We start from the raw sequence: 18,012 nt of genomic DNA on the forward strand, positions 1-18,012 counted from the left end.
AAAAGCACTTGGCCAGCGAGCTTGTACTTTTATATAGTCGTTAACTTTATTTTTATTTTATTAATTACAGTAAGGGGTACTTTATACACTATATATGTTACTGTCCCCACTAGTTGTATTATGTACTGAGATTCTAATGGTCATCATTATTACTGCAGAGGTCTATGCAGAGTAGCTGAGCAGTGTCAAGCAGTAAGGCGTTTTCCAACCTTTCATTACATATAAATACAGAATGTTTTGTAAAAGCAAACTCTTTTTAAAAAATGTGCATATTTCCAGTTTAGATGAAAAATGCTAAAGCTCATCCTTAAAGAAACAGAATCATTAGTGCAATGCTCCCCCACAACAGAAATCAATTTCATTACCCATCCGACTTACAGTTTTTCATTCTGATGCAGTAACAAAGCTGCCAAATTATCCAGCTGAATGACAAATACAGCAAAGTGCTTGTTTTTCTCATCATACCTATGAGAAAAATTAAAACAGAAAAAAAATTAAGCCCATGACAAAAGTTATGACAATACTGAAATGAATTACACTATAAGAAATCCGGAGGAAGAAGTACTATAAGTTTGTCTTACACTGTGGGCCATGTAAAAACAACTGTAAATTGGAGTTTTTGAATAATAACGTTTTATTCCATTGCTCTTAAGTTTTTTAAAAATAATCACACTGTCTGCCCTGCATACCCCCTAATAACCACAGTCACGTAAGCCTCCCTTAGAAAGTAGAAGGGGATACAGGGTGTTAGCAAAGTGCCCTCTCTGCTCACACTCTAAACCTCATACCTCCCAACATTTGAAAATTGTGAAGAAAGACAAAAATAAATGCTGCACATACATCTTTTTGACTATGCCCATTTGTGGCCACACCTCCAAATACTACTCTTATTTTACAAAATTTGGCAGGTTATATGTAAAGTTTGAACACATTTCTGGGGGGTTTGGGCTCTTTTTTATTGATATCACAGTGTTACTAATGAAGATGAAATTGTCCATTAAGATACAAGTCTCAGTTCCCCCAAGAGACCTGTTAATCGTATTAGTTACAATTGTAAGTGCAGGCGTTGAGTATTCTGGGCTCTCTGCCAAAAGCTACATATCTAATTAAGTTTGAGAAACTTTGTATCTTTTTTGGCATTTAGTGCAGGAGATCAAAAGGAAATTAAGGACTTTTCAATAGGAATCCATAACAGCTGGCTGAGCTGTTAAAATCAGGACTGTCCCATGAAAATCGTGACAGTAAGGAGGTATATTTCCTGATAGCAGCTGTTTGGGGCACCTGATAGGGCGGCAGCGTGAAGCAAAATGCTGACTTTACTACCAATTTCAGTGGCAATAATGACCAGCTGTTAGCCTTCTAGCATCTATTATCTCCTGTGACTGTCTATGGCATCTTACAGCAGCCTCTCTGGCATTTGCAAGAATCCAAAGGGTGCCAAGTCCATCCCTGAACAGGACACATTATAAGGATTTGTAGCCTGAGCAATGTCTACATGTCACCCTTACTTCATCCCTATTTTGATCTTGGCGGTGTCCATCATCTCTGAGTCTTCACCATCAAACACTGCATTTTCCATCAATGTTCTAAAAGAGAAATAAGGACAAAAAAGGTGGAAATCAGTCAATACACAAAGTATTATTGGCAAACGTTTGGGGTGGGTTTTGGCACTTTACTAAAAAATAACTTTGCCACGTTGATGGAACATGTTATAGTGTGTAAAAACAATAACTATCACGGAGAAGCTGTAAAGGAGCTTATATTTGCAGCCCTAATGTGCTTACACTCATGTCTACAGTTACTTTCAGAGTTTATTACCAGCATTAAACTCTACGGGTATTCATTCCTTGCAAGTACAGGTATGGGATCCCTTATCAGGAAACCCGTTATCCATAAAGCTCCGAATTACAAAAAGCCCGCCTCCCATAGACTCCATTTTAATCAAATAATTTAGAATTTTAAAACTGATTTCCTTTTTCTCTCTAGTAATAAAGCAAGACCTTGTAATTGATCCCAACTAAGATATAAATAATCCTTATTGGATGCAAAACAATCCTACTGGGTTTAATTAACGTTTTATTGATTTTTTTAGTAGATTTAAGGTATAGAGAGCCATTACGGAAAGACCCCTAATCCGGAACACCCTTGGTCCCAAGCATTTTTGATAACGGGTCCTATACCTCTATACATTTATTGTGGCATTAGCACATCACATTACCACTTCAAATACGGACTGACTAGTAACTGAAGTAAGGTTAAAGCCATTTCAACCATTTCATGGCATTTATTACCAGTAGGATTACACTTGTGTTTTTATCACCCCAACTCCTTGAGACTTTCCCCTCTCATGGCCCATTAAACACACAATAATAATAAATACTTAATTTCCTTTTTTTGTTAACATAAAAAAATGTTGAATTCTACTGTACAGCGCTGCGTACATAAGTAGCGCTTTATAAATAAAGATATACATACATACATACATACAAAGTGCCTTTAAATAAACAGTATGAGGATGTTGCAGTGTTTCTTAATGCTATGAAGAAAAGTCTACACTAAATAACAGACTGCATAATAGACTACAAGGCAATGGAAGAAATACACTATTTAAAAGTAAAGTCTGTTTCTAGCAGCTGCTAAGGTTAAATTGCCATTGAAATGATAAAGTTGAAACTATGTGACCTAGTACCTCTGATTCGTTGCCTCGTAGACTCCACTGTCCCCAGTTACAGATTCATCTGACACTGCAGCCGACACTCCGGCCACACTCAGACTGGACACCCCCAAGCAGCTTAAACCTGTAACATACATGTACATTATACATTGGAGCAAACAATTTCAAAATGCACACAATGTTCAGATCTTAGGTAGTGATGAGCGAATTTTTTCGCCAGGCATGGATTTGCAGCGAATTTCTGCATTTCGGCACTGGCGAATTGTCTTGTGAAACTTCTGTGAAAATTCGCCCTGGAAAAATTTCCAGCGCATAAAAAAATTTTGTCACACGTCAAATTGGACGTCAAAAAAGGGCGCAGTCATGTTAAATTGCACGCAGTCACGTCAAAAAAGGGTGCGGTCACGGAAAAAAAAACACGGTTGACAAATAAAAGACGCTGTGTCCAAAAGAGACGCGACAAATGCGTTTCGCAAAGTTTTCGACGTTTCGCACGTTTTTTTGCTGTTCACAAATTTTATGGCGAAGCGAAACAAGACAGATTCGCTCATCACTAATCTTAGTCACTGAACACTTTTTTAAAATTATTCATAGGATCCCTTATCTGATAACCTGGTATCCAGAAATCTACATTTATTCTTGCATTTGACCACAAGTTGGTGCTTACAGTGATAACCAATATTCCATACAAATAAATATAACCCTCCATTCTCCCACCAAAATAAATAGTAGCTAGTGTCTAGTGATAAGGAGCACAGAACTGCAACGAAGTGGCAAGTTGAAGCAAAACTACACTTCCAGAATGAATCCTTAACCAACAGATAGTTTATATTATGTTAAATGACCTATTAAAGAATCTCACCCATTTAGTGATGGGCTGGGTGCTCCCTCAGAGATCACATGGCCAGAAATAATGCAGCTCTAACTGTAACAGGAAGTAGTGTGGGAGTAAAAGACAGAATGGACTCTGTCCATTCATTGGCTGATGGGGCCTAGCATGTATGTGTGCCTTGGCTTGTTTCTGTGCAATGTGAATCCTATGATCCCAGGAGGCATCCCTTATCCCTTAATTCTTAAAATGGCAATTTTCTATTTATAAAATATAATTTAAAGAAAATGCATTTTGTAATCAACACCTTATTGTACATACTGTTTACAATACTGACAGGAAAATACATTTTTATTTTAAAAACCTGAAGCCAGCTGAATAGTCCCAGAGCAAGGCAGGCTCTATGATTGAGTTCTGGTAACTAACCCTGTAAGCGGCAGTAAGCATGTATCATTGCTAATGATGCAAAAATTACTGCTTGCAGTCAATTGTTCTGCCATCATTGTTATAATGTAGTTTTTATTACTAATTTACACTGTATAAATTGCAAATAATTCACTCTGCCATTTAAAAATGTTTTTCTTAAACCAACAAATGTATTTTTTAATTGTAATGTTGGTGTGTATGCGCCATCTCTGGTGACTGTGCCTGATTCTGAGCTTTCAGAAAGAGCCAGTACTACACAGTGCAACTGTGTTCATATAAGCTATGGTTTCTCTTAATCATTGTAACTGAAACTTGGATGTGCAGGACTTGAATTTTTACTATTGAATGCTGTTCTTATATCTACCACTAGGTGGGGCATGGGAGCATTTTTAGCAACAGGTGTCAAGTAGCTGTTATCCTCTCATTGTTCTGCTGATCAGCTGATGGAGGGGTAGTGGTGGGAGGGGGGGGGCAGAGCAGCAGTAATAAGAGTTTATCAGAGCTCTAGTCAAAAGGTTGAGGGTACTAAGAACATTTTAAAATTAAACATAAAATCAGTTTGCTTTTTTTTTTAAATATTTTTAATGAGGGATTCTGTAACAGTATTAAATTATGCATTTTGTAAATAAACTTTAAAGTAGAACTAAAGCCTAACTAAATAAGTAGGGCAGAAATGGTGTACATTATGTTTTGGGCTTCTGTACTGGCCCAAGGCAACCACAGCCCTTTAGCAGGGAAGGTCTGTACCTCCAAAGATGCCCCAGTAGCCCCCCATCTTTCTTTCTGCTGATTCCCTGCACATACTCTGTGCTGCTGTCACTTACCTGAGCTTAGGGACCTCAAAAACCAGTGTAATTAGCATTAGAATTTAATAATCAGCATCAGCTTATTTGACAGGCCATGGTCATTTTCTGCCTGAGAATTTGCAACGACCCCCAAGCTTAGTTTCTCAACAGCTGCCCAGAGCCCACTGTATATGAGAGTGTCATTGACACTTTCCAAGATGGGGAGCCCCTGTGACAAGTTGGAAGTCCTGGATCATTGCTGCTATTGAGATACTGAAACTTAGGCTTATTAATTCATTTTAAGGGTTTAGTTCTCCTTTAAGGGAGGCTTCTATAGACACCAGCTTACTCTATTTGTGGGCACCCTTAGCTGATGCTAAAAATAATAATACCAAATATTGTATCTCTTAAAGACATCAATGAGCCAAACTATCATATAAATATATATTTTAAATACCTGTATCAAGCTTTAAGGATGTTAATAAAGTAGAACACGTATGTTTCTTATATATTACCATTTTCTTTATGTTACTTACCTTGTCCTGAAGGTTCTTCATCTGTTTCATGTTGGTAGCTATCTCCGCCAGCATTTACATTAAGTTCAGTAAAGCTCAGTGGTAGGTCAATATCTTCAAAATCGATTTGACTCAGAAAAGCATCTACTGTTAACAGTGGATCAGTTACAAGCGGTGAACAAGGAGGAGATGGAGAGGACAGAGATGACCTCGGTGATAATGATGTCATTGACTTAGGGGTTCCAGATAAAGACCTCAGTGCTTTCACACGATTTGCTGGATCAGTCTTCTGAGACCTCACAACCTCATTTTCATGAATGGTTGTGATGCACCCAGATGGTCTATAACCCATTGCTCCTTCCTGAATTAAGAAGTCTACTTTGTTCTGGTATTCTGAATCCAAATGATCCAGTTGCTCGTAGTAAAGATCAGAAACACTCGCAGATGTTGAGGAGTCCTGACTGGATGTTACCAAAGAACCTCTGCTGGAAGCTAAAGATCCAGGGCTGCTGCCCGACGAAAGGGACTGCATGCTGGTTGAAAGACTGAAAAGACAAAATATAACATCATTCGTTTATATTTCTGAATATTTCACATCATTGAAGAACGGGAAATGCCCATTTAAATGAATATACACTGTTTAGAACTTGCAACTTGCATGGACAAGAATAATGCTTACTAATATCTGGTCTATATGTAATCAAAACAATTTAAAATATTACTAAAATATAACCCAGTTAAGCTGAATGGCTAAATCTACTGCCACACAGTTAAGGTGTTCATAGACCAGGGATACCCAACCTTTTTTACCTGTGAGCCACGTTTAAATGTAAGAAGAGTTGGGGAGCAACACGAGCATGAAAAATGTTTTTGGGGTAACACATAGGGTTTCTTTTTGGCGATTTGGCAGCCCCTATGTGGACTGGCAGCCTACATGAGTAATCCTGGTTTTAAGCAAACAAAACTTGCCCAAAAGCCAGGAATTCAAAAGAAAAAAAACACCTGCTTTGAGGCCAATGGGAGCAATATCCAAGGGACTCGTGAGCAATACGAGCTGAATACCTCTGTGTTAAACATATCTTATAAAAACACTCTGTTACAGACCTATTAACCAATATACCAGTAGAGTAATAACAATACGCCAGCCCTACACCCCTTTGCAGGGGCCCAGCACACAGCTAGCCCTACCCACGCCTCCAGTTCCCTGCCCACTTGTGTCACAGTAGGTAGGAGAATGGCTGGGAAGGGGGGATTTTGAACAACTATATAGAAAGCTCTATAGTTCCACCAGTGCAACATACAGTATAAACATACGAAAGCACATAACTAAAATACTTGCTTTATAGACATACAAGCTACATGCCCGAAGTTCACAAAGGTTGAGATCAGTGAGAAAGCAGGCCCTTTTTTAATGGAAGATTCATTGAAATGCCACAGGCTGTTACAATGCTTTAAATAAATGCAGTTATCACTCTAATAAATCTTTTCTAGAAGAGTAAATAATGATACTCATTAAACAGAATGCATGCCTTTCTAGACAACAGATCACACAAATGTTCACCTAAATTATGTCTGAAAGGTCAGAAAGCAAGGTTAGTCTAGACTATTACACTATAATTGTGCCCTGCAATCATTCATCTTAACTTTAAATAAAGTCATATTCTGAATTAAAGCATATCCACAGCACATAAACACAGGCACTGCTGTCATTGCTAAGCACAATGGTAAAAATAATAGGGTCATTTTCTTGTCACATGTTGATTACACATTTCACGGGAACCCACTATATTTTAAAATACTGCCTTAAACCCATACATTAATATTTATTTAGGCTTTTAATTTTTGTAATAATCAAATTATAGGACTCCAAGATTAAAGCAAATAACAAGATGCCTACTCACACACAGCTCAAAAGCATGTGGTACTAAAGAGAAAATCAAATATACACACAGTAAAGCTGGCCATACACACCCCGATATTATTGTACAAAATGAGATTTTGTACGATATTTGGTGCGTATATGATGGATTGATAAGGCGACCAATATCACAAAAGCCTTGGATATTGGTCGTCTCGTCGATTGGGCGGGACAGAAAATTTAGATTGGGTGCCGTTGAAGGCAAGCGTTCAGGGCTGAATCATCAGATAAGGGTAGAATTACCTATTGTTTCTACCACTATATCTGCCGATTCAGCCCTGAATGTCAATGGAGCGGTCGTAATGGTAACATGTATGGCCACCTTAAATGATGTTAACTTTGTTCAGATGACCTTAACATATGATGTCACAGGTTAATTACATGCACATTTCATACAGGTATGTTTGTAAATGGCAATTACATCTTGTGTGATTTTGATATTAAAGGGGAACTTCAGCTTCACTTTAATCTGTTCCTTCAAAAAGTATGAATAAATACCATTTTATATGCTGAAATCCAGCTGCAAGACAGTTATTCTCCTTCTGCATCATTTGAAATCCTGGCAGGGAAGGAGGGACTAAAACATTGATGTCCTTTCCTTATTAACATCATGTGTACGGGGAATTTGTGAAGATGTGGGATTGGGAGGATGCAGGGTGAAGGCAGGCTGAGGACAGTCGACTACTGTTACATTTTCTTTGAGTCTCAAATGAATCAGTCAGGTCAGCAGGGGAACAGGGGGCTGGGCTTAGGGAACTATTGCAAACCATATTATTACATTAAAAATCATGAAAAGGCTGCATATTTTTTAATTGAGGTATATTGCAAAGTTGTTCTGTTTAGTTTTCCAAAAAGCTCAAGTTGTGTTTGGGTGGTGTTCCCATTCAAAAATCAATTTTCTTTAGGATCCCCTACAAAGTAGCTGTTTGTGGCCACACCCAAGCTGGAAAAGCAATGCACTAAATTCCACATATATAAGAATGCTCTGCAACTTCTACAATACGTACCACTTTAGTTGTGCCTGCAGTGATGCAATTAACCTGGTTGTCTCTTCTAACTCTTTGACCAGTTGGTTCCTTTTACTACTCATTTTCAGCCTAAAAAAACAAAAACACACTTTTAATGATGGAAAAGATACACAGAAACTTATATTAATTAGGGGTAATATAATAAAAGACCAGGAGCAGTAACCCAGAGCAACCAATCAGCAGGTAGCCTTTTCTAGTCACCTGTTTCAAGTCAAACATCTTATTGGTTGCTATAGGTTACTGCTCCTGGGCAAACTTAGTCCCTTTTATTACATATGGGGGATAGTTTTTATTCAGAACTTTGTAAGTTGTGGTGCACTGTTCTTTATAGTTACCCACACTTAGCACACAATAAACAAAGTAGTGTGCATCCCCATCAGCTGACCTGGTACCCCCTCTAGGCCCATGGATTTATGTAACCAAAACATGGCTAAATAATCCAAGAATGTGCCCTCTGCTGACTAATAAATGTTATCCCTTTTATGCAAAGCACAGGGAAAGAGAATATTTGATTGTTACGTGAAATGCACATGTTCCACTTGCACTTTTTGCGAGGCTGCAGAAGGATGGCACAGCGAATGGAGATTTGATTACTATGGGAAAGTGCCAAGGCAATTGACTATGTTAAACTCATTAAACATGTACACATGGGAGACCGAGATAATATCCAACATGAAATCTATCTGCTTAAATAACAAAGGAGCCAGGCCTCATTTGAAGAAACCAACATCATATCAGAGACAGAATAACACTAGTAGTAATGCAAGGGGGCTCAATGTGTTTTTCTAGAGATAGCGTGGATCCTTTGTTTAAAACCAAATATACATTTTCTATTTAGAATAATGAATGAACTTGCATTTCACTGTTAAAGTTCTCTTGCACATAAAATAGAGAAAAAAAACCCAATGTATTGTACCTTTCAAGAAACTGTATTTATTCATTTAAAAAAAAAAAGGTTTATTCATAGATCCTTAAAAAAAAATATATTAGGAGAATCTTGTATTTTCCCTTTACCAATGGTCCTGATTGCAGGATTCCACAATCTTGGTTTGTGTGAGTTTTACACCACTAAAGGGAACTGGCATGGTGCTCACATGAGCATGCACAGACATTAGTATAGCTGAGCATCCTTTGGTTGTTAAGCATAGGTGATGGGATTTGTTAAGCCTTGCAGTGGTGGTGTCAAGAGTCATTCTGTTATGAGAAGGGAAGGTGAGTCCTTCAGGCAGGGGCTGTTACAGGATGGAGGAGGCGTGGACAGGACATAGGGGGCGTAGAGAAGATGGGACAGGACAGGATAGAACAGGACGAAGCGGGCGTAGTCCAGACGGGACAAGACAGAACAGGACGGAGCAGGCGTAGACCAAGCAGGACTAGACAGAACAGGACAGAGCAGCGTAGACCAGACGGGACAGGACGGAGTGGGCGTAGACCAAGCAGGACTAGATAGAACAGGACGGAACGGGCGTAGACCAGACGGGACAGGACGGAGTGGGCGTAGACCAGGCGAGACTAGACAGAACAGGACGGAGTGGGCGTAGTCCAGACGGGACCAGACAGGAAAGGACAGAGCAGACAAAGGCAAGATCAGGCGGGACCAGACAGGACAGGACAGAGCAGAGCAGGCAAGGCAAGGCAAAGATCAGGAGTGAGGAGCAAGGAGCGAGAACAGGAACAAGACAAAGGGGCAAGGAAGCAAGGCTAAGGAGCAAAGAAGAGAAGAAACAAGACAAAGGAGCCAGAACGGGAAACACAAGCTAGGGGCAGGCCAAAGTGCTTAATGTAAACCAAATGTTCAGGCACTGAGTGTGAGGAGGGCTGGGCTTATATAGGGCAGAGTTAGCCCTGATTGGCTGACTCCACCTAGCCAATAAGGCTGCTGGGGTGATGTTACCAAGCCCAGGACACAGGTGAAAGGCAACATAAGGAAATCACCTCTCGAAGGCTGCTCTCCTGGCTCAATGGTTAGGGAGAGCAGCCAACAGCCAGAAGGTCCTGGGTACAAACCCCTGCAGACCCTTACCGATGAGCCCTATTTTCAACACCAGCCAGAGCACCAAATGCAAGGAGATTGTTAGTTGTGTCTGTGCAAGTTTTCTCTAGGTCAGGGATCCTCAACCTTTTTTACTTGTAAGCTACACTCAAATGTAAAAAGTGTTGGGAAGCCACACAAGCATGAAAAATTGGCTATTTGGTAGCTCATGTGGACTACTGACTTACAGGAGGCTTTGCTTGGAGTAAAACTGTATCTGTATCTAACTTTATGTGCTTCCAAAACTTACTCTAAGGAAGCGAGTTAAAAATGGGCACTGTGCTCCAGTCACAAAGGGGTTAAACACCGCATATATATCTATGCTGACAGAAAGCTGAGGGCGAGAGGGCCTGACAACCCTACCAGATTGGCACTGCTTTGTACGATGCTATTTTTATTCTTTCTGCCCTTTCTAGCGAGCCTGGTGTGCTTCACAACTAAATACTTTACTGTCTGTTTATAAAAGGAGAAAATAGAATCCCAGGATCTGAGTGCTGTCATGTACTTAATAATGGGATTCTGTTTGATGTGTACCTACATTCACTAATCACCGCTTGGGGCAAAGGTACTATTTATAGGTGAAACTCAGGGAAAAATATATTTTACTGTAGATCTCAAGACAAAGGTAAATATTCTGCTTGAATAGCCTTTGATTTTTTTTACCTTTACTAGTTCACCTTTATAGAAATTCAAACAGAACAAACTTTTCTATGTCAGCCTGGGTTCTTTAAACATTTTTCTACCTCTGAAACACTGCCCGTGTCTGCCATTGGCTTGCAGGGCATTCCTGTCCCATAGCCATTCAAGTCAAAAGCAGGCAGCTTGGGTGCTACCAAGAGAATGCCATTCACCCAAATGGTTATTAATCTGTTAGTTAAATTAAATAGAATAAGATTCACCCATGATGTCAAGGCATTATTTTTTACCTTTTTGTAATAAGTTGTGAACTTGCCAGCAGCATATATAGTGGAATCAGGCCCGGATTTGTAGAGGGGCCACAAAAGCCCGGGCCTAGGGCGGCACAAATTTGGGAGTGACATGCCACTCCGCCACACAAAAATGTTAAAATTTTGCTCCCATACAGAGCAATGGGGACTTCTCCCCACTGCTCCATACGGAAGTTAAAACTTCCGCTTCGGGGGGGGGGGGGGGGGTTTGTTCTGTTTGTGCATGTGCATGCGAATGGGGGCGGCCTTGGGGCATAAATCGGGGGCCCAAGAGATGCTTCTCCAGTTACCTCTGATGGACAAGATCAGTTCAAATTCTTGATAGATTATTATAATGCTCAAAGCATCATCACTTATTAATGTGATTAATCATTATCTGTGGGTTCTGGCCAATGCCAGAGGGGCTGCTGTAAAATGCCATAGACAGTCACTATTTATTGGGCTGGTGGGGGCTGTTTGGGCCTCTGTGTACTTGAAATGCCAGGGCCTATTATGTTGGCAGTGATATTCTCTGTACATTACTGCACCTGTAAAAACCCCACTATGGTAATACACAGTGACTAGTGTATCCAATGTTCTCTGTGGGTGATTTTCTATTATTTCTCCAGCTGAGGTAAGAAATATAAAAATGTCAGATATGAAACATTGTAAAAATATGTATACAGAAAAGGATTTGCATACAATAACTTATGTGCCTGCACTTCTGCCTGCACCCTCATTGCAAATCCCTGGCACTGATGTTGTTGATAATAAGGCATTTATAGGACCCATACCTTTCTGTGAGTGCCTTGCTTTGTGTGTCCCTGGCAGCCTGTAAGTCTTCCTCTAGCTGCTTCTTCTCACTTTCTAAGCGCTCCACCTCGCTCTGACTCCACTTCCGCGGGCTGATAAAGCGCATCTCTTTCAGCAGTTCTTCCTTCTCACTGATTAGTATGAGCCGGTCTCTTTCAGAGTCGAGAACTCCTGGCCATGCGTCGCTGTCGATTTTAGCTAACTGGATCTTTATGTTTGCTATCCTACAAAAATTAAAGGGATTCTGTCATGACTTTTATGGTGTAATTTTTATTACTAAATTATACTATGTACATTGCAAAAAAATCATTCTGCCATTTAAAACGTTATTCTTGAATCAACAATTTTTTTTTTATAGCTGTAATATTGGTGCGTAGGCAGCCATCTTTGTGCATTGTGCCTGAGTCTATTGTTTTTCCTACTCCATGTAACTGAGTCCCAAGTGGGACTTGGATTTTTACTATTGAGTGCTATTCTGATATCTACCACTAGATGGAACCACATGGGAGCATATTTAGCAATACAGCTATAAGGGAGCTGTTATCTTGTTACCTACCAATTAAATGTAACAAAATCAGTTTGCTATTTTAATAAAATACGCTATTAAAATGTTGTTATCTTGCTACCTGCCCATTGTTCTGCTGATCGGTTGCTGGGGGAATGGGGGGGAGTGATACCACTCCAACTTGCAGCGCTGCGGTTAAGAGTGAGTGAAGTTTACCAGAACACAGGTCACATGGCTGAAGGCACCTGGGAAACTAACAATATGTCTAACACTATGTTAAATTTCAAATAAATATTAAAAAAAAAAGTTTGCTTTTTTCAAAAATGCATTTCAATTCAGGATTCTGATGCTGGTGGAACACTATTAACTGATACATTTAGTAAAAATCATGTTTTCCTGTAACAGAATTCCTTTAAATATGTATATATATATATATGGCTTGATGCATTATTCTGCATGGCTAGCAGTAGCCTCTCAGTGCTAAGTACTAAGATGCTGTATCAGGTTTGAGATACCCCTGTAAAGTGAAAAAGCACAGAAGCAGACAGGTATACCGTATTACCGAAATATCACATTAATTAATATTGGGTATGGTGAGTAACACATTTGAAAGTTTTCTTCAGTTTGAAAACCGAATAAATACATGCCAGTCATGCTGGTAACTGGCACATATCCTTTGTATGGATTGCATCCCATAAAAAGCACAGCCCTATCTCCTTGACTCCCAGGCCTGACTGTCTCTGTGCCAGAGAAATCCTATTTCCAGCCCCATAACATAAAGCATATAAGATGCCATAAGAGCGTACAGACATTCCGTTCTTGATAAGGCTAACAAATAAGCGCTGCTACGGTAGGTGAGAGGTGCACGCTAGGAGAAAATAGCTTCTAATACAGGCAATGGTTAACATTCACACAAGCAGAGTCTGGCCTAGTTATCTGACCTAAAACACAGTAATAAACAGATTCCAAATGCTCACTTGACACTGCAGGTTTATATAAATAAAGGTAAGAAATGGTGCTCTTTGGTAAAACACACATGCTTCCTATTTTCTCATGCGCCTTTCTACCTCAACACAATAACTCACAGTGTTTAATCATGTGGCCTCAATAAATTTTTTGGAGGTATGACGTTCAAATGGGTAGTTCACCTTAAAAATAACTTTTAGTATGAGGTAGACAACCGTCTGAAGAGAAGTGACCGTGCATTGGACAAAACTGCCAGCTGGCACCTTGCTGGGGTAAAAAGTGATGGCCTAGTCCGCTGACTGAAACAATATTTTTGCTGTGATTTCCAGAAATACTAGACCAATGGTATACCACAGAATCCCCCAGCGCTTGGCCCACCAGTTGAGCATCCCCCCCGCCCTTTATTGCGCCCCTTCTCCAGCATCATTGAAGTAGACTGTGGAGTTGAGCAGCTCACATCCAGCTTGCATCGCCAGGCAGATTCAAAAAGTTAAACTAGGGGTAGGTGAAAAGACACCTGCCCATAGTTACATAGTTTCATAGGACTGAAAAAAGTCCATCAAGTTCAACCCTTCCAAGTAAACCCAACCCACACAACCCACACCTACCAATCTATACTATCCTTTGTTGTGCCCTAGTCACGTACATCTTCTGCCTACCATTAAATTAGTTCCAGCTCTGGAAACCCCCAATGACCACACCAGAGGGTGCTGTGTCTCTGCTGCCCCCTATGATCTGTGTAAACGCTGGAAAATGACGATTGTGTTTGTGAAGTCATGGATCAACATTGATTCTTGACAAGCTCCCCTTCTTTGTGGGGTCTGCTCCCCATTAGTTATTTAAAAGACAAAGCTTGTGCTAATTCAGCTGATAAAGAGTCACTTTTATTATTCTACATAGGTGTCATTTTGCAATTTTCTTTTCAAAATGGTATAAAAAGGATTTTTTATATAGCATTTCTAATTATTTACAGCACTACGCATAGTTACAGCGAGGAGAGTGGAGGGGTTGGACAGCAGATGAATGCATATTTGGGTAGTGTTGTAATGTGATATTTCACAGCATAAATACCTGCCTACTGCTCAAAGCAGCTACTGGCTGGCCTGTCATTTTAGGCCTCAGATACAGATGGAGCTATAAAGAGGACCATGAAGATTCAGATGAATTGCAAATAACTATCTCATTTCCATAGCAAAAGAAGCAAGTAATAGCCTATCAGTGTGTTGCAACACAGTAAAATACTTGGCACCAGACTAGACTCTTCAGTCTTCACAGTCTCCAGGCCAAGTTTAAACTGTGTCATTCACGCATAAAGTTTGATTTGCATGACAAAGAACTCAGTAGGTGTTTGAGCTCGCTGGTGCCATGCAGCCGGTTCATAGGTATGGAGTCTGTTAACAACAGATGCAAGGGGAAACAAACATACAGCTTGGTCTCAAAATAGCTTTTTTCTAATCAATAAGAACCAAAACTCCCTTATACTTATACAACTTCAGTACCACTATAGAGAAGGCAGCACAATATACTGTAGATCCAGCACATTCATGCCTAAGTTATAACATATTGCAGATATCAGGGTGCAAGTGCAAATACAAGTTCAGTTCCCATATTTTTTCACACAATTCAGTGTTTTTTCCTGGAATTCCAGTGTCATTGTGGTCACAAGGGGGAGATTCGCTTGGCACAATTGCACTGTGCCTACTGCAGTTGCTTACTATATGGCAAATTACTGCAACTGAGCATGCATTTAGTGGCAAATAGGCTGCTTCCAAATAGGCTGTGTTCCAAGTGCAAGTGATGTTCGTGCCTGATTTTTTAGGTGGAAATGTCCTGTGCCTATTGACGCCGGGCGTGAAGGGAACCCTGGCTCAATTGCCTGACCAGGAGGTGGCAGCAGCTCCAGGGTTCCCCTGCATCGATAGGTGCAGCAATTCTCGATTTGGAACACAAGGAAGGAGTGATGCCCAGCACAACTTAACAGAAGCATGAGTACATTTTGACACAAGTAACTTTAATAAAGGTGGTTTTACGTGCAACTGACTACAGGAAAGTGCAGGGGCCCCAACTGCACCTGGGGATGTAAAGAGCCCTATCTTCTTTTTAAAGCAGCCACTGGACGCAGACTGCCTGTCCCACTTCTCCTACATTTATAAGATTCAGTCTTATTTTGTAGATCATGGAGCCCATTCCCCTTTTTGAGGGTATAATAATAATAAAATAATAATAATTTAAAATGACAAAGGTCTGTAACAATGCAAAAGAGTTAGAGACTTAATCTGTAAAAAAAAAAAATGTCTTATATAGTCCTTTCCCACCTTATTATTAAACCATAGATCTATTAAACAGAAAAAAGTACATACTTTGCAAAAAACATATGCAAAAAAAAAGCAAATACCTTCTCTTTGCTTCTTCATATCTCAGTTGTAGCCTGACCTTCTCGGCCAAATGGTTATTACTGACCACAGAAAGCTGGGGAAACAAGAGAACAGGTCGTCAGCTGAATGGCACAAAAAACTAAGTGACAAAGATTAAAAAAGATAATAGAAAATATTACAGTTACAAATAGCCCCGTGCCGTTGCCATGCAAAATAACAAGCAGAGGTGAAATAACGATTAAAATAAGTAAAAATGCACAAAATGTAAGCAGATTTCCCTCACTTTCACTGATTTTTAAAGGAAGAGATGATCTAACTTAAAAAATTTTGGATTTTGCCTTCAAGAAAGAGGAACTTCAGAGGTTGTTGATCAGTATAAATACACTACATAGTTAAAAAGTATAATAATCTACCCATTCAAATTCACATTACAAAACCCAAGGTATTAGCAGTCCTACTAGTCTGTTAAAGCCATTTCCCACTACTGTTCTGAGAAGGCTTTTTTCTAGATGTTGGAACGTTGCTGACCTGGCTCACATCAGCACTCCTATTCATCCCAAAGGTCTTCAGTTGGGTTGAAACCACCCAAGTATTCAAAATTATGTACAGACCTCAGGGGGCTATTATCCTGCTAAAACAGGAAAGAGTCTACCCCAAAGTTTTGCAGCAAAGTAGGCAACACAGAATTGCCAAGGGGGTAATTTTAGTTGACACCTCCTATCTAAACTGACTCCCTCCAATCCATTATGAACAATTCTGCCTGACTTATATGCTTCTCCTCCCACTGTCCTCTGCCAGTTCCTGCACTGGATACTCATTATACATAGAATTTACTTGTACTCATTTATAAAGAACTCAATAATTTCACACCATCATACATCAACTCCATGATAACCATGTAGGAATTTTCACATGCTGTACCCATCCTCTGTGAGTTCCACCCCTTCTCAGTAGACTTTCCCAAAACCTCTATACCATCAAACTATCAATTAAAACCCACATATTCATTCAAGACTATAACCTAAGGGCCTCAGCAACCTAAACCTTCCTTAAACCCCCTTTTCTCGTCACTTCCACTGAAACTACTGGTTTTAATTTTTTTTACTATGTTCTTACCACTGCTATCTTAACCAACATGACCTTTACAACCACTCTGTTTGTGTCACTTCCTAGCCCTCTTAGATTGTAAGCCCTCATGAGCAGGCCCCCTTGACTGTGTACTAACAATATGCTTGTCTGTATATGTAATCTGTTATGTCTTGTATTTCTATATCCTTACTGTGTAAAAATATACAGCTCTTAGACTTAAAATAGCTCAGATTTAGAAATGATTTCAATATCTTTTAAATATGGAATGCTGCAAAAAGCTCTTTTGTATATTAACAGTATGCACTATAACTAGATGTATTTGGTGTTGAATGGTTGTGCAGACTGTCCCAACCTTAAAGTGCAGTCTAGCTGTGAATGTTAATTGCTTTATTTTGGAAGTAAAAAAGGGACATTTCTAAGGTATAAAGAGAGAAAAATCAGAAAAGAAATTTAGCACTTACATTTCCTGAAATATCTGTTTGAGAGCTGACATTGAGATACTGCCTGGACAGAGAATTAGCTGAAGATGCTAAAGAAGTATTGCTGGCCCAGAGGTCTGATTGTGATCCTTTGTCAACGAGGAATCCATTTTTTAATTCAGCAAGACTCTAAGAAAAGAAACCAAGGCCACGGTTTACTGACAGTCATTAAACATACATGCAGGTGCATATTATTATACCTTGCTTTGATTATATCTGTAATGGTTTATAATAATGTCGTAATTGATATCCAGTCAATATTATAGTGTTTGGTTCTTTTTAATAAATTACCTGAATTAGGTCTAGTTTCTCTCGTTCGCCAGAAGTAATTGCCTTTTTGATAGTTTTCATCTCATTCAGGATAGCTTGGGCTTCATCAAGTTTATAAGCGCAATGATTTTTAGACATTTTTAAGTCAATCCTGTTTAAAAGAAACATATTAATGAGGTCTATCCTTGATTAAAACTGTAAATATTTAGAGCAATTTGTGTGTCCTTAATGTTATAAGAAATATAAAGGAACTAAGGCCAAGGTGTGACATGCTTTTTGGCTCAGGAATGGTATAAAAAGAACAACCTTTTACTCTAACGCAATACCTGAAATACAAAGATTCCAAGCTAACAAGCCCATTGTACTATAAAAACAGATAAAG

At 39.5% G+C, this 18,012-nt stretch overlaps 1 protein-coding gene across 1 annotated transcript in view; it reads right to left on the reverse strand.

Annotated features, from left to right (window-relative positions):
* Positions 1-18,012, reverse strand: part of wwc1 (WW and C2 domain containing 1) — an 84,099-nt gene that overhangs the window by 15,074 nt on the left and 51,013 nt on the right. Inside the window, 9 exon segments of the mRNA NM_001102742.1 lie at positions 379-465; positions 1,509-1,586; positions 2,690-2,798; positions 5,251-5,774; positions 8,155-8,244; positions 11,928-12,170; positions 15,813-15,886; positions 17,343-17,489; positions 17,652-17,781. Coding sequence (NP_001096212.1) covers positions 379-465; positions 1,509-1,586; positions 2,690-2,798; positions 5,251-5,774; positions 8,155-8,244; positions 11,928-12,170; positions 15,813-15,886; positions 17,343-17,489; positions 17,652-17,781 — 1,482 coding nt within the window.

The sequence above is a fragment of the Xenopus tropicalis genome, chromosome 3 (genome assembly GCF_000004195.4).
Source record: "Xenopus tropicalis strain Nigerian chromosome 3, UCB_Xtro_10.0, whole genome shotgun sequence".
Lineage (NCBI taxonomy): Eukaryota > Metazoa > Chordata > Amphibia > Anura > Pipidae > Xenopus > Xenopus tropicalis.